Raw genomic sequence first — 24,029 nt, forward strand, 5'->3', positions numbered from 1 at the left:
GCCAAGCGCCCCCTCGGGGTGTCCGGAGGCGGGGCTAAGCCAAGCCACCCGTAATTTTTCGGGGAGCCACGTTGGCTCAGTGCCTGCATCCAAGCCGTCGCCGCTCGGGTGTCGTTTTCCAGCAGCCTCGGGGTCTGGGACGATGGGCATCGCGGGGCATCGGCCGGGGCCGCGGGGGCAGCTGTGACCTGAGAGGCGCCTAGCCCGGCTTGGCAGGGGGCTGCTCCGCGGGACCCCCCAAGAGCCGCGATGAGCTCCGCGTGGAAGAGACTCCAGCGCGTGGGAAAACGTGCCTCCAAGTTTCACTTCGTGGCCTGTTACCAGGAGCTGATGGTGGAGTGCACCAAGAAATGGTGAGTGGGGACAGCCCTGCCCTGGGGCAGACACGGCCGGGCTCGCAGCCAGCCTGGCGTGGGGCACAGGTGGGCACGGGGACCCCAGGGTATTTAATGGGGCAGAGGTGCGCATGGGGGGACCCCAGGATACCTAAGGGGCAGAGGTGGACACCAGGGACCTCAGTATATCTAGTGCGAGAGAGGTGAGCATGGGGGACCCCAGGATATCTAAGGGGCAGAGGTTGGCTCGGGGTACCCCAGTATATCTAAGGGGGAGATTAGGAATGGGAGGATGAGGGGAGGATTTTTTGGGGGAAGGGGGTTGTCACAGGGTGAGGGAAGCTCTTCTCATCCTCTTCTTTTTGTTTATTAACATGAGTCAATTAATTAAGGAGGAGGCCAGGTACCTCTGGTGGGGGTGTGTGCGGGGAATTAACTCTTTCTTAACTGACAGACCCCAATGGGGGACAGTTCAGCTATACACTGGGAGGTGGGGGTCAGTTGGTTCACTCTGGGAATGTTTTTCCCCCTATTTTAGCCATAGGAAGGGAGCCCCCAAAATACTGTTGGGGGGGGGTGACTGAATGGGAGGAGCCCAGGTTGTTGTCATGGGGAAGCCGTCAAGGCTGGGCTGGAAGATGGGACATCCTCCTCCCCGGTCATGGTGAGAAAATTTGGGCATCGGGGGGGGGGTTAAGGGTGGAAAGGGGTCAGTGCCCACACTCCAGTTTACAGTGGTTGAGACTCCCCCCTCCTACTCTGACCCCATGTTTCTGCTTTTACCCCAGTGCTCTCCATTTCCAAATCTCCCCCCGTCCTCTGGTGAGACCAGCCCCCGTAGCAGCTCCTGGGTCAGAGGGGGGCACCCTGGGGCTGGCCTCTGCACAGAGATGTGAGGAGGCCTGGTTCTTGTGGAGCTGGGAAGGGTGATTGTAGATTTGGAGGGTCGGGGGCAAAGTCTGTGGGACTTGGTTGATGCAGACTGACCCCCTCAGGTCCAGGTGACAAACCAGCCAGGGGTCTTCCCTCCCCCCCATGCCACCTGTGGAGGTGTCCCTCAGTCCACGCAGGGCTTGTGTGGGAAGGGAAATCTAGAGCTCAGCCTAGGACTCAGGGACTAGTAGGAAGTAGGGGCATCCCTCCAGGATGGGGGGCAAAGCAGAAGAATTGAGAACATGCTCTAGAACACAGGGATGGGCAGAAGGTGGGCGTCTCTCAAGGCTTCGAAGAGGGGCTGGGGCAGGAGGAATCTAGACTGTGCACTGGACCATGCGGAGTGACAGGTGGTGGTGGGGTTCATCTAGGATTGGGATATGGTTGGAGTCTAGAGCATGCTCTAGAACATGGAGATCTCTTCATTTCCTGTTTTAGTGGGTGAAGGGGGTGGCTAGAGAAGAAGACATCCCCTGTGATTTAGGCGGAGCCTAGAAGTGGAAAGATTCCCCTCTCCCAAGCTCTAGACCATCTCCATGAAAATGGGAGGAGCCAGCAGGGGAGAGAGTTTATGGGATTTTTTAAAAACTAAAATGACCTTAAAAGGGATTAATGGAAAAATGATAAATATTTAGTGACAGCAGCTAAAAATAGGAACAGGAGGGAGAGGAGGGGTAGGGGGCCTGGAGTGCAGGGGAGGGGGGCAGAGAGACTGTAGGAAGAGTGGGCTTCTTGGGGCGGGGCAGGATAAAGGCCTCTCTTTGGGATTAGATTAGCAGCCCTTGCAGAGCAGAATGTCCCAAGTGGGTCCCTTAGGCTCCTCCCCTTCCCTTCAAATCCCCGCCCTCAAATGCTCCTTCCTCCCTCTCTGTGGTTCCTCCCCACCGTCTCTCTCCCTCAGGGGCTCCTCCCCCTTTTCCCAAATGCCCCTCCTCTGTCCTCATCGTCCCTCCTCTTCCCCCATGACCCCTCCCTGTTCTCCAGCCCCACCCTGATGCTTCCTCTCCTACCTCTCCTGTTGCCTTGTGCCAGGGATTTCCCCCACCATGATCCCTGGATGGGGCCCAAAGCCCCAGTTCCTTTCTCCCGAGCCTGGTGGGTATCTCCCTGCCCACTGGGCTCTGGCTGCCCCCAGTCCAGGCCTGTGGAGAACTTAGGGGGGTATCAGGTTTCCCAGCAAGACACCAATTTAGCTCAGCACCTGCACAGATGCTCTGATCTCCGACCACCTCCTGACAGAGCTAAATTTAGCCCCTTGGCCACAAGCCCAAGAGGGAGGAAGGTGCTTGTAAACTGGCCCAGGTCTCAGAGCAATACACCTGGCCAGGGGCTCAGGGCTGGAGTTGCAGGGAGCTGCAGGTTGAGAGTGAGGAGCATTGGCAGCTGTGAGGGGAAGCCCAGGGCTAGGATAGCGTGGGGCTGTGGGCTGGGAGCAAGGGGCACTGGCAGAGCTGTAGGTGGGGGAGCCCAGGGCTGGGCTAACAGGAGGCTGTGGGCTGGGAGTGAGGGGCACTGGCAGAGCTGTAGGTGGGGGAGCCCAGGGCTGGGCTAACAGGAGGCTGTGGGCTGGGAGTGAGGGGCACTGGCAGAGCTGTAGGTGGGGGAGCCCAGGGCTGGGCTAACAGGAGGCTGTGGGCTGGGAGTGAGGGGCACTGGCAGAGCTGTAGGTGGGGGAGCCCAGGGCTGGGCTAACAGGAGGCTGTGGGCTGGGAGTGAGGGGCACTGGCGGAGCTGTAGGTGGGGGAGCCCAGGGCTGGGCTAGCAGGGGGCTGTGGGCCGGGAGTGAGGGGCAGTGGTGGAGCTGTAGGTAGGGGAGCCCAGGGCTGGGCTACCAGGGGGCTGTGGGCCGGAAGTGAGGGGCAGTGGCGGAGCTGTAGGTGGGGGAGCCCAGGGCTGGGCTAGCAGCAGGGGGCTGTGGGCTGGGAGCGAGGGGCAGTGGCAGAGCTGTAGGTGGGGGAGCCCAGGGCTGGGCTAGAAGGGGGCTGTGATTCGGGAGCAAGGGGCACTGGCAGAGCTGTAGGTGCGGGAAGCCAGGGCTGGGTTGCAGCTGAGCTGTGGCGGGGGTGGTTGTGAGCTGGGACTGAGGATTTGCTACAAGATGAGTGTGTTTATATTTCCACCTCCTACAAGAGCTAAGAATACACTGCAATGGTCAATGTTATGACAGTGCTAGGATGGGGGAGGGGTGCCTCCTGGGTGTCCTGGCAGGGCTCAGACATTCTGGCTAGCAGGAGGTTTAGAAACTCCTGGGTGGGTGGTTTTGAAGGTGCCAGGTTGGATGGGCCCATGGGTCTGCTCTGGGGCTGCCCACTGACCTTGGGAGGGTGACAGAGTGATGTCTGTGGGTTGGAGGTGAAGGGCCTTGGCTGAGATTCTAGAAGAGGGGGGACCCTGGGAATCAGTGACAGCATCGGGGTGGGGGAGCGAGGCTGTGACTGACACAGACAGATGGGGAGCTGACGTGTAGATGCCATAGCACTGCAGGCCAGTCCAACCCCTCTGGGAGTCCAGGGCTGGGATAGGAAGGGGCTGCAGGTCAGGACTGAGGGGCACCGGCAGAACTGGGGTAGGGGAGCCCTGGGGGTATCTAGTGGATTGCAGGGGAGGCTGGGCCCCCTTCACTTGAATCCACCTGCTGTCAGGATGTTCCCAACTTTTTTTCATATTGTTTAAGTGGTGATGCTGGGCGATGGACTGTGTAAATAAACAGGGTGAGCTGCTGTTAACCCCACCCATCTGGTCAGAAATTCCCCCCAGACTTTGCCTCCCTGCCCCCCTAGCTCACAGTCAGTTAGAGCAGCAGTGACACCCCCAACTCTGCCAGCCACTGACCTGTGGCCAGAAACTCCCTGTACAGCTGGTGAGTCAAACGCCCTGTCCAGTCAGCAGTGCTACAATGTGATAAACCCACTGGCAGCCAGTGCCCTCCCCAACAGCTGGGCAGCATCCCACCTTAATAGCCCCTGTGTCCCACCCCAGAGGCAGCTGCATCTCAGCCTTGTGTGTGGGATCCTTGGATAAACAGCCCCGTGCCCTTCCCCTCGGGTGGGTGCATCTCAGACTGGTGCATAGGGGCTGCAGAGGAGTTGAGGTAACCTCACATCCAAGCATACTTTGGAAGTGTGTCTCAGTCAGCCAGGGCCAGGCTGCATACGCAGAGTTTCCAGAACGTCCCTTTGCAGTAACAAGTAACTGGTGCCTCCAAGCCAGGAATTCCAGCCTTTACAGCCTGTAATGAATTACACCACTTTGCAGCCCTATCTGTATCCCGGCTAGGGAGTTAGCAAACTGGGACACACACAGACTCACCCAAGGTTGTGCAAAGGATCTGTGGCATAGCCAGGAATGAAACCCAGAAGTCCTGATTCCCAGTCCCTCCCTACCCAACCCACCCCTTTCTCTAACCCTCCAGACCGCTCCCCTCCCAGAGCTGCGGATAGCACCAGGATTCCCGATGCCTGCCCAACTCCCCCCCTCCCCCCAACCCCTAGACTCTATTCCTCACAACGTCTGCAGCATTTGGGGCGTATAAGTGCAAGCAAGAGCCAGCCACACCCCAGGACCTGGCCTACGTGGCTGTTAAAGATACAGAGCAAAATGTCTCGGAGCCAGAAGCTCTGATGTCAAGGGGTGAAGTAGAGGCATTGGGTGAGGGAGGGAGGTGTCCGGCATCCCTCAAGGTCTATGACACAGGCCTCAGACTTCTGGCCCAGACAGTGGCCTGCAGGGAGAGCTGGGCTGGGATCCCCACACTCCTTGGTGAAGTGAACCATGCGTCCACGCCTCCTGAGTAAACACCCCGTCTGCCGTGTCCAGGCAAACGCAGCTTCTCTGGGCTTCAGAGTGACTCACTGGTTTGTACCATGCTAGTTCTGGCTGCTCCTACCTGGACTCGGGAGACTGGGCAGCAGGGAGCAGGGTGGGGAGTCTGTGGGGGGTGCTCTCCCCTGGCAGTCACTGCTGACCCCAATGCCCTAGTGTGGTGCTGTGCAGAAGGGGGTGCATGCCCCTTGCATTCGCTGCTGACCCCAGTGCCTCAGTGTGTTTTTCTCTCCAGGCTCCTTCTTCCAATCCTTATCTCTTTCTGCCCCAGTGTCTCTCACTCAGTTTGGGGCGAGCAGGGGGTTCAGGCTGGGCCACACCCACCCAGCAGCCGGGCAGGGAAGATAAAACCTCTCCCCACCCAGCTCTGCAATGTGCTGCTCTGTGGGCAGCCCAAACTGGGAAGAGTGTTCCAACCTCTAGCCCCCACGCCCCTCCCAGAGCTGGGGTAGAACCCAGGTGTCCTGACTTTTGGTCGAACCAGGGGGGTTACTGGGTGGATGGGGCCATTGGTCAGATCTGGGGAGTGGGAAGTGAGGGATATTGGGTTAGATGGACTCCTACTTCCAGGGCCTGGGCAATGAGCAGGAGAGTCAGTGGAGCTGCACAAAGGGTGGCAGTTCTGGGGCCAGGCAGAGGGGTGAGGAGGGGAAGCTTTTCCATGGGACAGGTGGTGAGGGGCAGATGGTGGGGCTGGGACCTGGGTCACCTGCTACCCTTATCCCAATGGGAAGGGTTGTGGAGAAGGTCCTTGGGAGCTTATTTTGTCTTCCTCCCCTCCCCTCGGAATTGTTCACTCGTTCCCTCCGTCTCACCTCATAGGCAGCCGGACAAGCTGATTGTGGTTTGGACCAGGAGGAACCGACGTGTCTGCTCCAAGGTGGGTGGATTCAGAGTGCCCTCTCTGTATGGGGGCCAGTTCTACTGCAGCCCCGTGGTAGGCGGACTGGCTGGCTTGGGGGGCAGGGAATGGCACATGTGGCTGTTCCCTCTTGGGGCGTGAGCTCTGATCTGGCTGTTTGTATTCTGCAGGCTCACAGTTGGCAGCCAGGGATCAAGAATCCGTACCGGGGGATGGTTGTGTGGATGGTGCCAGAGAACGTGGATATAATGGTGACGCTGTACCGGGTATGGCAGCTGCCGCTCACACAAGCACACTGTTGTGCACACATGCTCATGCACCCCTTTGCACTGACCTGTGTTCTTACACTGGACTATGCACTCCGGCACAGGCACTTATACCAGCACACAAATGGCTCTTACTCAGATGTGTGGCTTTTCTGTGGTTGGGCCGCGTTAGCACAAAAACACTGAGGCATGTTCCCTGGCTCGCAGTTACACACCAACTCAGAGCCTCCCATGCACTGCTGTGCCTGTCCGCTCCTCTGTATACCTGTGGGTGCACATCGGGCACTCACACTTGCAGTCACACACCCATCTGCACACCGCTGCATGCCGTCTTGTGGGGCTGGCATAGGCTCAGGCTTCCTTTCGTACGATCCCGACAACACACCCACACTGGCACCCTTGCGTATAACTCCCCCCATCCCCCAGTGCAACAAACAGTGCAAAGCCCCTCTCACCTTCTGCCCCGTCCCCCCCACAGGACCCCCACATGGAGGAGTATGAAGACAAGGAATGGACCTTTGTGATTGAGAACGTACGTCCAGGGAGAACCGGAGCGTGGTAACTCAGGGCTGGATGACAGTGGCCAGCCAGGACATGGGATCTTCCATCGCAAAGCCATGCAGGGCTGCCAAGTGCAGCTGCCTGTGGGGTGGTGTGACGCTTCCCAGGGCTCCAGGGCTAAGAGACACCTCACCACTCCTGTCCTTAGCATGAGGGACCCTTGTCTGTGTCTGTCGGGACGCAACTCCACCCCCAGCATGAGCACCCCCCGGCCGACGCAATCTCTCTGCAGGCTAGCAACAGGCCCACTCTAGCCGCCAGCCCTGCAAACATCTCTCTGGAGTGCCCAGCCCCTGCTCCACTGGCCACTCCCAGTGTTTGCTGATACGTTGCTCCCGGGGGGACAGGATGCCCTGGCTGAGATCACCACTCTGTGTAACACAGCACTCAGCCATGCGCCTAGTGAAATCGGGCATCAGTTTAATGAGCAAGGACTAGAGTCTCAAGAAGTAGCAAGTGATGGTGTTGGGAACAAACAGTAAACTCATAACTCGCCTTCTGGAGCCTAGACTTACCTAACAAGTCACTTTCCTGTCTAATGAAGAGTAGCTCCCTCAGAGTCTTCCTCCCAGTGTGTAACAGACAGGCTGGCTGTGCCCCTCTGTTCGAAAGAGGATGCCCCCGGCTGCTTGTCTTTCCCTGGCTGCATATTTCTTGTAGAGTTTAGCAAACTTTTGATTAGCTTCAGGCATAGACAATAATGCTAATAGAGTATCTGCCATGCAGGATGTGCCACACACAGGAGCAGGCAGGGGAGAAGCGTCTCTTACCTCCTGCTGTTCGTCACCTTCGGGTGACCAGCCCCAATTCCCAGACTGTCACAATATAATTGTTATTGTAGATACACAGCTCCTGAAATAATATATGTATGTACATTTTGTGATGGTGATGATGATCAGTGGGCTACTGGCTTTTAGTAGGGACCTCATCTGCCACCCTTTGGTGAATTGTTGTGCATGTACCGGACCCAGGGGATCTCTGTAGCCCCAGGCATTCCCTCTCCCAGTTGGCACCAAGAGCTTGCTAGGTCACAGGAGGAATACAGCAGCCATTTAACAGCACAGAGTCTGTAAAGGGGACAGTGTAGCTGAGGGAAAGGTGGGAAATCAGGATTCTTGGAGTCTATCCCCATCTGTAACATGGCAGTGGTGTCTAGTGGTTAGAGTGAGCGGAGCCTGGGAGTCAGGACTCCTGGGTTCTCTCCCTAGCTGTGGGAGTGGAGTGGGGTCTAGTGGTTTTAGAGTAAGGGAGGCTGGGAGTCAGGCCTCTCCCCCTGCTCACAGTGCTCACTCCCTCTTCCCAGGAGTCCAAGGGGCAGCGGAAGGTGCTGGCCTCGGCCGATGTTAACCTGCAGCGCTTTGCCCGCCCCACGCCTGCCCAGGCCGAGCTGAAGCTGAAGTTGAAGCCACGTTCGGTCAAGGTGGTGGCTGCCACGCTGCAGCTCACGCTGTCCTGCGTCTTCCTGCGTGAGGGCAAAGCCACGTGAGTTCTGTCAATAATGTGGGGCCTACGGAAACAGGCCTGTCTGGGAACAGCAGTGTCCCTTGGTGTGGGGGGGGGGGGCATGCTGCTCTGACAGGGGGGGCAGCACAGGGGCTTGGCCCAAAGAAGGGCTGGGCAAAGAGCAAAAGACTTGGCTGAGGATGAGTGCCCTTGGAGGCCATCCTGGTGCAGGGAGATGGCTGCCTGAGGGCGACTATCTTGGCATGGCTGCAGGGGATGAGGGTGGCACAGGCAGCCATCTTGGCATGGGCGAAGAGGGTGGCAGGGGGCAGCCATCTTGGTTACAGGGTCTCTCTGGGCGGCCACGTTGGCACCACTGTTGAGGAAGTGGCTGGTTTAGAGAGGCCACCTTCGCAGTTTGTAATAGCAGGACGTCCGGCCACCTGGCCACAGTTGGTGCATCATTTAAACAGTCCCCTCCCCTGTCAGTAAGGGCGACAGGGGTGTGGGGTGGGGCTGCCCTCGCCTATGGCTTAGGAGAGCCCCATGTTTCCAGAGGGACGGTTTAAATGGTTCAAGAGTCACAACAGGCTGGAGGGGGGAAGGGAAATGGGGCTGCACCATCCCACCTTACCGTGAACCCCCTGCCCTGGGGCCCCACAGAGGGTTCCCCCCCTTACACCATGCCGTGCCCCTCAGGGATGAGGACATGCAGAGCCTCGCCAGCCTCATGAGCGTCAAACCCAGCGACATCGGCAACCTGGATGACTTTGCCGACAGCGATGAGGACGATGAGGCAGCCAGGAGAGTGCAGCATGAGGACAGGAGCAGCCAGGGCACAGCGCCAACAGGTGGGGCCAGCCAGCCAGTCCTGAGCTGCCCCCCCGCCCCATCGGCCCTTCTGGTGCCCCTTGCTTCCGACCCCAGCCACCTGCTATGCCAGCCCTGGGCTCCCCCAGATACAGCTCTGCTGGTGCCCCTCACTTCCAACGCACAGCCACCTGCCGTCCCAGCCCTGGGATCCCCCACCTACAGCTCTGCTGGGGCCCCACAGACCTGTCTGACAGCCCCCTGCTTTCCCACCCTGGTCCATTCATAATTGCAGTTTGCCCTGGTTGGTGTTTGGTGGGGTTCCCTCGGCTCCACTATTGCTCCTGATACTAGCTTCTAGTGTCTCTTTGCCTTCCAGCAGGGGGCACTGTCTAGGCTTCTCTTTGCTGGGGGGCAGTGACTGAGGTCCCGTCTGTCCCCTGGGACTGGCGACTCTGTCCCCACTCCCCGGGGCAGCTGTGCTGTCTTGGGGTTGGTCATTCTCTCTCTCTCTCTCTCCTGTCTGTATGTCTCCACCACTTTTGGCTGTCTGTCTGTGTCCCACAATGTAGGTTTCATTCAGACCATATTGCTGGGCTATTTCACAGGTAGGACCATCCCGCCAAGTGGGATTTGGGGTAGGTGGGGTGCAGAGCAGGCAGCAAACTGCTACATCTCTCTCTTTCTCTCCCTGCTGCCTTCCACATTCCCTCACTCCCCCCTTCCCCCTGCACCCCAGACACGTCGCGAGAGCTCAACACTCTTGCTGAGGAAGAGGAGAATCCCTCGGCTCCAGGGACCAGCAGAGCACCAGCTGGGAGAGCAACCCCCCGTGGGACACCCCGGGAGGCAGGTAAGTCAACAGTGTGTGCAAGGGCCCTGGGCTGGGCAGCAGGACTCCTGGGTTCTGTCTGGGAGGGGCACAGGGTCTATTGGTTAGAACAGGGGCGGGTTGGGAGTCAGGATGCCTCGGTTCTAGCCCAGCCCTGGGAAGGGAGTGAAGTCTAGTGAACTGAGGAGAGGGGGAGTCTAAGAGCTTCCCACCAACTCCCTCAGGGCAGGGATATGGGGAAGTTCTGTCTAGTTGTCACCCACTTCCATTGCCCCCCGTCTCTGACTCCTGGGATCCTCTCTCCTCTTCTGCAGGCTCTGCCAAGGAGGAAACCGTCCGAGTGGCCGACACCCCAGATGCCCCCCTGAGGGACACCCCCCACCCAGCCCTGGAGCTGGTCCTACAGGGAGCACCACCCTCCCCTCCTCCAGAGTTGATGGGCCCCCCCCCAGTAAGTGGTGCAGGCCAGGCCGGGAGGGCTGGGCAGAACATGGCAGCCAGTGGGAACCCAATGGGAGCTGCAGGGGCTGTGGAACCAGGCGCTAAGGGGGAGATGGGGGCCCAAGTCCCGGATCAGGCCCACAAGCCAGGCACAGACCCTTCCCAGGAGACGGGACGACATGATGGCAACCCCAGGGGTGAAGAGGAGGAGAAAGCAGCAGCCTTGATGAAGCAGCCGGCATCAGGGAGTGACACCAAGGGCAGGTGAGTCTAGAGCCCTGGCTTCTATCCTGGCTGTGGGAAGGATGTGGAGATCTAGTGGTTAGAGCAGGGGGCTGGGAGCCAGGATGCCTGCGTTCTGTCCCGGCTCTGGGAGGAAGCGGTGTCCGGTGACTGGAAGTAGCAGGCATGGGCGGTGTGGGTGATGGCGTTGTGGTGGGAAAAGGTTAGTGCCCAGCTGCTTATGGATAAACCCAGCCACCCAGTGCTGGTTTTGCTTCTGCCTTCAGGAGGTTTGCCAGTCCCCTCCCCTCCCCTGCTCAGGGAAGAGAGCATGTTCCCACCCAAGGAGGAAGCCGCATTTCCCCTGCCCAGGAAGGGAGCTGCAGGCTGGGCTGCCAGCTCTGCCCCTTCTACAGGGGTGGGGGAAGGGACGCAGCTGGCACTGCAGGAAACTGCTGTCCCTACTGAGCCGAGCAGATTAACAAAGGAGGAAGTTTGGGTGGTGAGGCAAGGAATGGAACATGGGGCCTGTCCCTCTAGGGGGCGCTGGCTGTGATCCAGCACCAGGATGGGGGACTGGCAGGCTCAGAGGGGTGTGAGATAAGGCATGTCCCGTCTAGGGGCGCTGGCTGTGATCTGCCCCATGGTGGGGTAGCCTGGCTCGGAATATCCCAAAGCTGCTCATCTGTGCTGAGGAACTCCTGTGTTTAGCGGACATTTTCAATATTCCAAGTGGAGTGTAGAGAGAGTGGGGTCTAGTTGGTTGGGGGTGGGGGCGCTGGACGCCAGGACTCCTGGGTTCCATCCCTGGATCTGGGGTGGGGGGTGGTTAGAGCAGAAGGGTTCAGGGAGCCAGGATGCCTGGTGTCTGTTCCTGGGCCTTTCAGTCCCCATGCTGAGAAGTTTGGGCTCATTGTCAAGTTTGGAGGATGAGAAATCCCCCCAGGAGGCAGCTCTGCCCTCACGATGAGACCAACTCCCCTTCTGTCCCCTTTGTCCCTCCCTCCAGGCCCAGTGACATCTGGATGCCCCGGGCGGAGAGCCCTGTCCCTGCCCCACGGCGTAAGAAACCCCTCCTGCCAGAACCCACTGCGCCCACAGCTTCACCCCCCGAGGTACCCTCTATCCAGAGACGCCGATGGGAAGGTGCCAAACTGCCTCCCTCCCAGCTCAAATTGGGAGCAGCGAAGTCAGAGCAGGGCCCTCGACCTGCAGCCTCTCTGCCTGTGCCAGTGGTGCCTGCCAGGGTCCGTCTAGCCCGGCCTAGGTCAGCAGAACTGCCAGTCCGGCCAAAGCCGCTGCCCCGGCCCCGGAGGGACAGGCGGGCCCGTTCAGCGTCTCCAAGCGTCTCTGTAGTGATGTACCTCCATGAGGATGCACCAGAACCTGCTGTTGTTGCTGGGGAGGGCATCGGCCTGGCCAGGAGTGGCTTTGGGGCGGGTGTGCCCTCGGCTGCTGCGCTGCTGGCCGTGTCGTCTGTGGTGGGGCTGCCCCCGGTGCCGTGGGGCAGGCAGGGAGAGAAAGCAGCAGCAGATGCTAATGGTTGGCCAAGCATCGGGGGTGCTGTTGCTCCCGTGGTGGTGCCCCTCAAAGAGGAACGAGGCAGGGCGACAGAAGAGGGTCTCAGGGGGGCGTCCCATCTGGAGAGGCTGACAGCAGATGCGGCAGCTGGGAAGGATGCTGGGGGAGCTGCTGGGTGTGTGGGGGGAGGAGATGCAGCCTCTCTGGTGGGCCCCCCCAAGCCATGGAGGTATCGGTCAGAAAATGTGGTTGGAGAGGGTGCCAGGGGGGCATCCAGAGTGGTGATGAAGGCGATCCCAGGCCAGTTGGAGAAGGGCAGGCCGGAGGAGCCAGTGGAACAGGAGAACTGCAGGGCAAACAGGAAGGCGTGTGGGGGCACTGCTCAGAGCGTAGCAGAAGTTGTGCCGTCGCTGGAGGGGCACAGAACAGAGCTGGTGGCACAGGAGGATTCTGGGCGAGGATTCTGGCCAAGCCCAGCACCAGACCTGGCTCCTGCAGCGACGCCTCCCAAGCTGGAGCAGCGCAGGGCAGCAGGAGAGAGACCTAGAGCAGCATCCCAGCCAGAGAGGCCAGGAGCAGAAAGGGCAGCTTGGAAGGACGCTGCGGGGGCTGCTGTGCAGGGGGGGGCAGGTGATGCACCGTCTCTGATGGCACCTCCCAAGCCATGGAGGTGTCGGTCGGAGGACGTGGTGGGACAGGGGACTGGGGAGGTGGCCAGTAGTGTGATGAAGGCAGGAGCAGGAGACGGACTGTGGAGGGTAATCCTGGCCGAGCCAGGGTGGGACAGGCTGGAAGGGGCAGGGGGAGAGGCGGCTGGCAAGCCAGGTGGCGGTGCGGTACACTCAGTAACAGACACCCTGCCTGTGGAGGCCCCAGCGCAGCTGGAGAGGGGCAGGCTGGAGGAGGCAGGGGGAGAGGCAGCTGGCAGGCCGTGCAGAGGTGAGGTGCAGTCAGTAGTAGTGGACGCCCCATCTCTGGAGGCTTCTGCCCAGCTGGAGGGCACCATGGAGAGCCCGGGAGCCGACAGTACAGTGCCCGGGGGTGCCACCCCCAGCACATGTGAGCCCCTGCTGGAGAGGGCTGGGCCGAAGGAGGCAGCAGGTTCCAGAGAGTGTGGTGGGGCTGTGGGCTCCCTGCCCAGCAAGGAGGATGCCAGTGGGGCAGGGCGCCCTCTGGAGAAGCAGTCAGGGCTCTGCACAGACCGGCTGACCACCTACATCGGCCCAGGAAGGACCAGCAGACAGGCTGCAGCCCTTGCACTGATGCCTCCCCAGGATGCGCCCATCCTGGGCCCCCCGTCCCCCTTCGCTGAGCCTTACATCTCACAGTGCCTCTTCACTTTGAGCCTCCCGCCCACCCACCCTTCCCGGGAGAGGAGTGCCAGCCCATCATCCAACGAGGGGACCCAGGCGTCCGGGCGGGAGCCATCTCCCCCGCCCTGCGGCGCTGCCCAGGATAGCATAGGGCAGGAGGCGGCCCAGGTAGGGACAGCGAATGCTTGTGCCCCCCAGCCCTGCCAGCTGCCATGGCTGCCTGCCCGCCCTTGCTTCCAACTAATCCTAGGGGCTGTGTGTTTGGAGGGGGGGGGCTGTGGAAGGACAGACAGACCCACAGCATTGCTACAAGTATAAAGCTTTTAATTGGGATGTGTGAAGGAGATAAAACTCATTGTGGGCTAACTGCCTCCTCCCCTTTAATTGGGGCTGAGGATAACACCTGGAGATGGATCTTCAGGGCCCACAGACCCCTGACTAACCCCCTCCACCTCACTCTGTGACCCACAGACCCCTGCCTGCATCCAGCTTGCTCACTGTGCTGCATGGGGGTGGCTGGATCCCAGCTGCCAGTGAGCCCTGAGCCAAGCCCCGCCAAGAGAACACCCTTGCCTAGCAGGGGGAAGGGGAGGGTGCAGCAGCCGGGACTTGCCTGGGTCTTTGTCCCATATAGCCCCAGCCCTTCACTCCTGGCTGCCATGGGGTAAGGGGGTGGCTTGGTGCCTGTCGGTGTGGGGGATCCCTAATCATGTGGGAGGTCCTGGTGACAGGTGGTGGTGTTGGGGTTATGCAGGCAGGAGAATGGGGGAGCCAGGAGGGCAGTATGGCTGGCCAGTGCTGGTGTGGGCGTGCTTTGCCTGGCATGGGGTGATCCAGTGCATCCCTGACCCATATCCCACCCCATCCCCTATTTATCTCCTAGGAGGAGCCTCCAGCAACCAGCCCAGGTCTGGTCAGCTGCAGCCAGTCACTGCTGGAATGGTGCCAGAACGTCACGGCCGGCTACCGGGGTGTCCGGGTCACTAACTTCACCACCTCCTGGCGCAATGGGCTGGCGTTCTGCGCCATCCTGCACCACTTCCACCCAGAGAAAATGTGAGTCCTGCAGCTGAGGGGCAGTGCTGGGAGCCGGGGCTGGGATAGCAGGGGGTTGCAGGTCAGGATTGAGGGGCACCAGGAGACGTGTGTGTTGTGGGGGAGGCCATGTCTTGGTATGGAGGGGGGGGCGTGTCTCTGAGAGGCAAGTGGGAGTGGGGTGGGGACTCAAGAGACCCCATTCACTAAACAGGATCTATCTTTGTCATGTCTGTCTGCCCCCTCTCCAGCAATTATGAGACCCTGGACCCTCTCGCTATCAAAGAGAATAACAAGCTGGTAAGTTGGGGACCCTGGCAGATGCTGGGGAAGGAAACTGTAAGAACATGATACTGACTCAGCCTCATGGTCCATCTAGCCCCGTAGCCTGTCTTCCGACAGTGACTGGTGCCAGATGCTTCAGAGGGAATGAACAGAACAGGGCAATTTACCAAGTAGTCCCTCCTGTGTTCAGTCCCAGCTTCTGGCTGTCAGAGGCTTAGGAACACCCGGAGCATGGGGTAGCCTCCCTGACCATCTTGGCTAATAGCTATTGAGGGACCTATCCTCCATCAGCTTATCAAATTCTTTTTGAGTCCAGTTATACTTTTGGCTTTCACAGCACCCCCTGGCAATGTGTTTCACAGGATGACTGTGTGTTGCATGAAGAAGTTCTTTCTTGTGTTTCTTTTAAACGTGCAGTCTATTGATTGAATTGGGCGACCCAACCCCCTCCCAGCCGTTATGCGAAGGGGTAAATAACACTTCCTTTTTCACTTTGTCCACACCAGTCATGATTTTGTAGTCCTCTATCACATCCCGCAGAGCCATCTCTTTTCAAAGCTGAACAGTCCCAATCTTTTTAATCTCTGCTCATACGGAAGCACCCCCATCATTTTTGTTGCCTTTCTTTTTACCTCTTCCATTTCTATTTTTTTTGTTTTGAGATGGGGTGAAGAGAACTGCATGCAGTATTCAAGGTGTGGGCATACTATGGAATTATACAGAGGCATCGTGCTATTTTCTCTCATTATTTATCCTTTTCGTAATGATTCCCAACATTCGTTAGCTTTTTTGACTGCTGCAGATATCAGAGATGTTTTCAGAGAACTCTCCACAATGACTCCAAGATCTCTCTCTTAAATGGTAACAGCTTACCATCATTTTGTATGCAGAGTGGGGATTATGTTTTCCAGTGTGTGTTATTTTGTGTTTATCAACATTGAATTTCATCTGCCATTTTGTTGCCCAGACACCCAGTTTTGTGAGATCCCTTAGTAGCTCTTCGCAGTCTGCTTTAGGCTTAACTATCTTGAGTAATTTTGTATTGTCTACAAACTTTGCCACTCTCACTGCTTAGCCCCTTTTCCAGATTATTTATGACTATGTTGAATAGATCCTTGGGGGACCCTACTGTGATGGGATCCCAGGGGTGCAGGCTGGGACTGTGGGACTGCTGTGCCCCCTGAACTCTCTCCAACCTGGGCTGTCTCTCACAATGCCTTGCTAGTGACCAGCAGAAAACCCCTCCAAGCACTGTTATCACTCAGCACAATCGCATGTGGAGCCCCACACCCAGCTAGATTGCATGAATGCTCCCAGAGCCACTCATGAATCACACAGAGAAAGGCACCAGCCAAATCCCCCCAGCTTAGGATGACCAGATGTCCTGATTTAATACGGATAGTCCCGATATTTGGGGCTTTTTCTTATATAGGCTCCTATTACCCCCACCCCTGTCCTGATTTTTCACTCTTGCTGTCTGGTCACCCTACCCCAGCTCCCAGCATTGTACCCCAGGAATATACCATCTTGCACTGCTCAAGATGAGCAATGCAGATTTATGAACTGGTTCACCACTTCATCAATGGAAAGCGGATACACACCACCTTTGCAAACCTGAGCAGATTTACCAAACTCTTCATACAAAGTCACTGCTAAAGAGAAACAGTAAAACAAATTTATTGATTACAAAAGATAGATTTTAAGTGATATTAAGTAATAGGCAAAAAGTCAGAGTTAGTTACCAAAAGAAATAAAATATAAGCATGCAGTCTAAACTCTCAACCCTATTAGACTGAGCAACATCTAGATTAAGCAGTTTTTTTCACCCCACTGGATATTGGAGTTCATAGTACACAGATTTCACACTTGAAATCTGGGCCAGTCCCCTCAGTTGGAGTCTTCAGTGTCCTTATTGATTGCAGTGTAGGTGGGTGAAGGAGAAAGGCCCAGCATGGGCCTCCTGTGTTCGGTTTTATACCCTCAGTCCATGTGCTTGGAAAACACAAGTCCAGGCATGTCTGGGGTCATTGCAGAGTCTCCAGGCAAGGCTGAGCAATTCCCTGGTGTGGCCTCATGCAGGAGAGTCATTAAATTGTAGCTCCCTTGCTGGACAATGGTTGTTGATGGGTTGTTTGTCATGCCACCCTGGTGTTGGTTACTTTCCTTGCTGTTGCCTCTTGGGAGCTAATATCTGAATGAGTCCCCAACTTACAGCATGTTTTAGTGACAACCATACAACACAATTTTCATGACTTCATATACATTAATTATACACATATATGGATAGAGAAATGACTTTCAGCAGATCATAACCTTTCCCCTGAGACCCTACAAGGCATGCTTTATATGTAAGATCATGATTATGTAAAACTGAGAAATATGGGGATTCCAGGATGCTCCCCCAAGGTATAAAATGTCACACCCACTGTTTACCTCTCTCCACTGTGAAAACTGACCATCTATTCATACCTTTTGTTTTTAACCAGTTACCAAGCCATGAGAGGACCTTCCCTCTTATCCCGTGGCAGTTTATTTTGTTTAAGAGCCTTTGGTGAGGGACCTTGCCAAAAGCTTTTTGAAAGTCCAAGTACACTATATCCACTGGATCACCCTTGACAACATTTGCTGACCCGCCTCAAAGAATTCTAGTAGATTGGTGAGGCATGATTTCCCTTTACAAAAGTCGTGTTGACTCTTCTGCATCATATGTTCGTCTATGTGTCTGATAATTCTTTTCTTTACTATAGTTTCAAACAATTTGCCTGGTACTGATGTTAGGCTTACTGGCCTGTAATTGCTGGGATTACCTCTGAAACCTTTTTTAAAAATCAGTGTTACATTAGCTATCCTCCAGTCATCTGGTACAGAGGTTGATTTAAGTGATGGGTTACATACCACAGTTAGTAGTTCTGCAATTTCATATTAGAATTCCTTCAGACTTATTACTGTTTAATTTATCAGTTTGTTCCATAAACCTCCTCTATTGACACTTCAATCTGGGACAGTTCCTCAGATTTGTCACCTAAAAAGAATGGCTCAGCTGTGATGATCTTCCTCACCATGGGCAGCATGTATGTTCCTCCCCAAACAGCCCAGTGTGACCCTGCCCATGCTCCACCCGGAAGGCCCCCTCCTGTTTGCCTGTTTCCCTTGGCCCCAGCCCAGGCAGGCTGCTCATCTTCAGGGAAGCATGCTGGGTTTGGAACTAGGGTGGCTGCAGCCAGCCTGTGGCCAGGACTTGGGGTGGCTGGGGCTGCGCTGGAGGAGAGGGGTGCATGCCAGCACTGGGGTTGCGCGCCTTGTGCTCAGGGTGGCTGCAGGTGCTGGGGCCTGTGCGCCCCCCACTCAGTGCTCGGGGGCTGGGGGACCATTCATCAGCCACTCGGCGTTTGGGGGCTGGGGAGGGCCGTGTGCTGCCCGTGGCTGGGGAGGGGGGATGTTCCACTGGCCTCCCCACCTAGAGCTTGAGAGCTGAGGGGGGGTTGCACACTTCCCAGCATTCGGGGGTGGGGGGATGCCACCCGCTGCACGCTCAGAGGGGTGAGGGGGACTGTGTGCCGCCTGCCTAGAATGCTGGGGGTGTAGGGGGCTAGCCCATGTTCCTCACATCCTCTGCTGTGAAGACTGATAGAAAGCATTCATTTAGCTTCTCTGCATTGGCCTTGTCTGCCTCGCATGCCCCTTTAGCACTCAATTGTCCAATGGCCCCACTGATTGTTTGCCAGGCTTCCTGCTTCTGATGTACTTAAAAAAAAGTTATTGGTTCCTTTCTATTTTCCTCAGTAGGATTTGACTTCCATTTTTTAAAAGACGTATTTTGTCTCTAACCACCTCTTTTACTCTGTTGTTTAGCTATGGTGGCATTTTTTGGTCCTCTTGTTGTTGTTTTTTGTTTTGTTTTTTTTTAATTTGGGATATACATTTTGTTTGAGCCCCTATTATGGTGTTTTGAAAAAATCTCCATGCAGCTTGGAGGCATTTCACTCTTGTGACTGTTCCTTTTCATTTCCATTTAACTAGCCAAATTTTTGTATCAGTCCCCTTTTGAAATTAAATGCTACTTTTGGTGGGTTTCTTTTGTATTCCACCTCCCCTCCAAGGATGTTAAATTTAAATATATTATAGTCACTATTACCAAGTGGTCCAGCTATATTCACCTCTTGGACTAGATCGTGTGCACCACTTAGGACTAAATCAAGGAATTGCCTCTCCCCATGTGGGTTCCAGGACTAGCTGCTCCAAGAAGCAGTCATTAATGGTCTCTAGAAATTTTATCTCTGCATCCTGTCCTGAGGTGACATGTTCCCAGTCAATATGGGGATAGTTGAAATCCCCCATTATTATTGGGGTTTCTGTTTTTGTAGCCTCTCTAATCTCCCTGAGCATTTCACAGTCACCATCACCTTCCTGGGGAGGTGGTCAGTATATTCCGAGTGCTATCCTCTTATTATTCAAGCATGGAATTTGCCACAGAATCTCTATGGATAGACTGTTTGGTGCATTTAAGATTTTCCCTATATTTGATTCTATGCTTTCTTTCACATATAGTGCTACTCCCACACCAGCACGACCTACTCTGTCGTTCCTATATATTTTGTACTCTGGTATTACCGTGTCCCATTGATTATCGTCATTCCACCAAGTTTCTGTGATTCCTGTTGTATCAGTATCCTCATTTAGTTCCAGGCACTCCAGTTCACTCATCTTAATGTTTAGACTTCTAGCATTGGTGTACAAGCACTTACACAATTTGTCAATATTCAGTTGTCTGCCTTCATGTGATGTAACCGAATGGGACCCTCTTTCCTTTGACTGACTCTCTTCAGTTCCTGCCTTTATCAACTTCTAGTCTCTCCTCCTTACTAGGACATAGAGAATCTCCATTAATAGATCCTGCCCTAAGGGATGTGTCTGTCCGAACCCTGTGATCCTCCACACTGGTCGGCTTTCCCCCAGCCCTTAGTTTAAAAACTCCTCTTCCACCTTTTTAATTTTACATGCCTGCAGCCTGGTTCCATTTTGGTGTAGGTGGAGCCCATCCTTCCTGTATAGGCTCCTCCTTTCCCAAAAGGTTCCCCAGTTCCATATAAACCTAAACCCCTCCTCCCTACACCATTGTTTCATCCATGCATTGAGACCCTGCAGTTCTGCCTGTCTAACTGGCCTGTGTGTGGTACTGGAAGCATTTCAGAGAATGCTACCTTGGAGGTCCTGGACTTTAATCTCTTATCTAGACGCCTAAATTAGGCCTTCCAGACTTCTCTCCTATCCTTCCCTATGTCATTGGTACCTACATGTACCACGACCACCGGCTCCTCCCCAGCACTGCATGAGTCTGTCTGGATGTCTCAGGAGGTCCGCAACCTTCACACCTAGCAGCCAATTCACCAGAGAATATTAGGGAACTGCCAGGGTCATCTAGTCTAACCCCTTGCCAAGATGCAGGACTCGTGTCTAAACCATCCACAACAGACGGCTATCCAGCCTCCTTTTGAAAACCTCCAGTGAAGGAGTTTCCACACGCTACTGAGGCATCTGTTCCATTGTCCTACTGTTCTTACAGTTAGGAAATTTTTCCTGAGGTTTAATTGAAATCTGCTATGCTGTAGTTTGAACCCTTTGCCTCTTGTCCTGCCCTCTATAGGAAGAGAGAACAACTTGTCTCCATCTTTTTATGGCAGCCTTTCAAGTATTTGAAGACTGCCATCATATCCTACTTCAGTCTCCTCTTTTCTAAACGAAACATATCCAGTTCCTTCAGCCTTCACTTGCATGGCTTGCATTCCATCCCTTTGATTATCTTTGTTGCTCACCTCTGGATCCTTTCTCCACATCCTTTCTATACATTGGTGACCAAAACGGGACACAGTACTCCAGCTGAGGCCTAACCAGTGCTGAGTAGAGAGGTACTATCACCTCTTATGACTTGCATGCTATGCCTCTGTTAATGCAACCTAAAATTGCATTTGCTTTTTTTGCAGCAGCATCGCATTGCTGACTTGCATTGAGGTTGTGATCCACCACAACTTCCAGATCCTTCTCAGCAGTGCTTTTCCAAGCCAGTTATCTCCCATTCTGTATTTGTGCATTTGGTTTTTCTTCCCTAAATGAAGCATCTTTCATTTGTCTTTATTGAATTTCATTTTGTTCTCTATACCCCGGTTGTCCAATTTATTGAGATCCCTCTGAACCTTAACTCTATCCTCCAAAGTATTGGCAATCCCCCCACCCCCTTTTGTCATCTGGAACTCTGATCTGTATGCTCTCTATTCCTACATCCCTGGTCATTAATAAAGATGGTCAAACTATACCGGGCCCAGAAGAGCAACTGTGGAACCCCACTTGAGACCACTCTCTAGTCCGACATCATTCCATTCATAGTTACTCTTTGTTAGCAGTTGTTTACCCAATTATGTATCCACTTAATGGTAGTTCTGCCGAGACCACATTTCACCAGCTTATCTATCAGAATGTCCTGTGGGACTGTGTCAAAAGCCTTGTTGAAGTCCAGGTATATTATGTCTACCGCATCCCCCATGTCCACCAAATCAGTTACCCTGTCAAAGAAGGAAATGAAGCTGGTTTGGCATGATTGGTAAATCCTTGCTGGTTGCTAGTGATCACCCCTTCATCGTCCAGGTACTCGCAAATTGAATGTTTTATACATTGCTCTAGTAGCTCTCAGGTATCAATGAATGGTCTGTAGTTCCCCAGCTCCTTCATTTTCCCTTTTCTACGTTTGCCCTTCTCCTGCCTTCCAGGATCTCTTCTGTCATCCATGAGCTCTGCAAATATTATTGCCAGTGGCGCCGAGATTTCTTCAGCTAATTTCTTCTGTACCCTGGGGTGAACAGCATCCGGCCCCGCTGATTTGAATTCAGCCAAATGTGGTTCTCCTGGTCATCACAGAGCGAGCCATCTATATTTCTAATAATCAAATCTGGCTCTTCCTATGAACAGGAGTCCACTCCCCTGAAGAGGACGGAGGAGCTGTTCTGGGTTGGGGAGACTCCCTCCCCCGGGGTTAGGAACTCCCCGCCATGGGATGGAATGCAAGCCATACGAGTGAAGGCTGAAGGAGTTGTGTATGTTTACTTTAGAAAAGAGGCACTTGAGGGGGGACATGATGGGAGTATAGGCTGTGGTATATGTGGCCTGGTGATCAGAGCACATAGGGGCTGGAGGGATGACCATGGGGCGTCAGGACTCCTGGGTCCTATCCCTAACTCAGTGAGGGGGCTGGATATTGGGGTTAGTCACATACCCCGGTTTGTCCCCTCCCCCCAGGCCTATGACGGCTTTGCCTCCCTGGGCATCTCGCGGGTGCTGGAGCTGGCCGACATGGTGTTCCTGACGGTGCCCGACAAACTCATCGTCATGACCTACCTGTGCCAGATCCGGGCCTTCTTCACGGGCCAGGAGCTGAACGTGGTGCAGATCGCCAACAACAGCAGCCAGAGCACCTACAAGGTTGGCAAGTTCGACTCGGACCCCGCCTTCTCCATTGACCCTGCCCGCTTCTATGCTGAGCGTTTCCAAAGTGCCGCCAGGGGGCCCGAGGAGCCTGGGAGCACTGCCCATGCTGCAAAGGACGATGGGAAGGCAGCAGCCAATAAAACTGTGACAGGAGGAACTGAATTGGCCAAGAAACTGGAAGCAGAACTCACTGCCCCAAAAGATGCTGGGACTGATGCCAAGACAGGTGATGTAAAGGATGCTGGGAAAGTGACTGTAAATGGCACCATATCCCAAACAGCTGTGCAATCAGAGGTGGAGCCCTCAGTCACAAAGGATGCTGGGAAGGTGCCAATCAATGATGTGACAACCAAGCCAACTATAAGTCCAGAGGCAGAGCCACCCACCCCAAAGGATGGAGGGAGCAAAGCCGCAAAGGATGCTGGGAAAGCATTGGTCAATGGTGCAATGTCCCAATCAGCCAAGAAACCAGAGGCAGAGGCTCTTCCCCCAGAGGATGCTGGGAAGGTGCCGGCCAATGGTGATGAGAAGCTGGTGCCCCCTCCACGGCTGAAGCGTCAGTCTGTACGGAACGGGGAGGCGCCAGACCAGGCCGAGCGATCCCTGCAGCGCTCGCTGTCCACGGGCAGCCAGGGCCCTGTGGCCCCACCACGCTCCCATGGCAGCAAGTCGGGCTTCTCCCACGTGCGTGATGCAGACCTGCTCAAGAAGCGGCGCTCGCGGCTCAAGAGCGAGTCACTGTCGATGGATGAGGGGGAGGCGGGCGGCCCCCCAGGGGAGACATCACGGAGGAGGTCTGATTGGCTAGGAACGGTGAGTGGGGAACGGGAAGGGATTCGGTTATTGCAGAGTTTCTCCAGGGCACTCCTTTGTTGTTGTAGGGTCTGCATGCACTCGTTTGTTATGGTAGAGTCTCCCAGGAGCACTGGTTTGTTATTATAGAGTAGCTCATAAACAGCATACATCAGGGGTAGGCAGTCTATGGCATGCGTGCCAAAGGCGGCACGCAAGCTGATTTTCAGTGCACTCACACTGCCCGGGTCCTTGCCACCGTTCTGGGGGGGGCTCTGTATTTTAAATTAATTTTAAATGAAGCTTCTTAAACATTTTTAAAACCTTATTTACTTTACATACAATAGTTTAGTTATATATTATAGACTTATAGAAAGACCTTCTAAAAACGTTAAAATGTATTACTGGCACGCGAAATCTTAACTCTGAGTGAATAAATGAAGACTCGGCAGAGCACTTCTGAAAGGTTGCTGACCCTTGGCATACATAGTCCTAGTATTTATGAAAGACCCTCCCTCCTGGGATACTCTAATAGCAACCTGGCACATGCAGCCCCATGAGTCCTTACAGTAACCAATTAGCACGTACAACCCTAGCAATTTATGATTATAGGGTCTCTTGGGGCTGCATGCACAAGTTTGTTATTATAGGTTCTCCTGGGAGCATTGGTTTGTTTTTGTAGGGTGTCTCGTAAATACTAGGCTGTGCATACTAGTTTGTTATTGTAGGGTCTCTTGGGGACACTGGGGTTGTGCTGTGCAATTTGTTATTGTAGAATCTCTTGCGGCTGCACAGACTCGTTTGTTATGGTAGGGTCTCATGGGAGCTGGTTTATTATTGTAATGTCCCCTATCCCTTTTCTCCACCAGGATGACCGTGAAGGCATGATGACCCCCAAGGCGGGACCCCCTGCTTCCGCCAGGACTCAGCAGCCCCCAGGTGAGCCTGGGTTTTCTGTAGAGTCTGCCTTATTTAGCAGCAACAGGTTTTGGGTGGGCGGGGAGATGGATCCTTAAGGGGGAGCAGCATGGTTGTGTTAATTTTGACACACTGCAGGCCCAGAGTGTCCAAGGTGTTAGC

The 24,029-nt window shown here is 55.0% G+C and overlaps 1 protein-coding gene across 6 annotated transcripts in view; it reads left to right on the top strand.

Moving 5' to 3' along the window:
- Window positions 1-24,029, top strand: part of EHBP1L1 (EH domain binding protein 1 like 1) — a 28,098-nt gene that overhangs the window by 651 nt on the left and 3,418 nt on the right. The window contains exons 2-14 of one of the 6 annotated variants that reach the window (XM_075073208.1): window positions 126-353; window positions 5,913-5,970; window positions 6,123-6,218; window positions 6,697-6,750; window positions 8,083-8,261; window positions 8,922-9,073; window positions 9,772-9,885; window positions 10,179-10,569; window positions 11,537-13,529; window positions 14,245-14,417; window positions 14,648-14,696; window positions 21,969-22,970; window positions 23,819-23,888. In XM_075073208.1, the coding sequence (XP_074929309.1) occupies window positions 250-353; window positions 5,913-5,970; window positions 6,123-6,218; window positions 6,697-6,750; window positions 8,083-8,261; window positions 8,922-9,073; window positions 9,772-9,885; window positions 10,179-10,569; window positions 11,537-13,529; window positions 14,245-14,417; window positions 14,648-14,696; window positions 21,969-22,970; window positions 23,819-23,888 (4,435 nt within the window). In that variant the 5' untranslated portion in view covers window positions 126-249. Of the gene's footprint in view, window positions 1-122; window positions 354-4,995; window positions 5,123-5,256; window positions 5,550-5,912; window positions 5,971-6,122; window positions 6,219-6,696; window positions 6,751-8,082; window positions 8,262-8,921; window positions 9,074-9,771; window positions 9,886-10,178; window positions 10,570-11,536; window positions 13,530-14,244; window positions 14,418-14,647; window positions 14,697-21,968; window positions 22,971-23,818; window positions 23,889-24,029 lie in introns of those variants that run through there. The other 5 variants (XM_032798431.2, XM_075073209.1, XM_075073207.1 and 2 more) reach the window with 5 other exon arrangements.

Source organism: Chelonoidis abingdonii, chromosome 17, assembly GCF_003597395.2.
Source record: "Chelonoidis abingdonii isolate Lonesome George chromosome 17, CheloAbing_2.0, whole genome shotgun sequence".
Lineage (NCBI taxonomy): Eukaryota > Metazoa > Chordata > Testudines > Testudinidae > Chelonoidis > Chelonoidis abingdonii.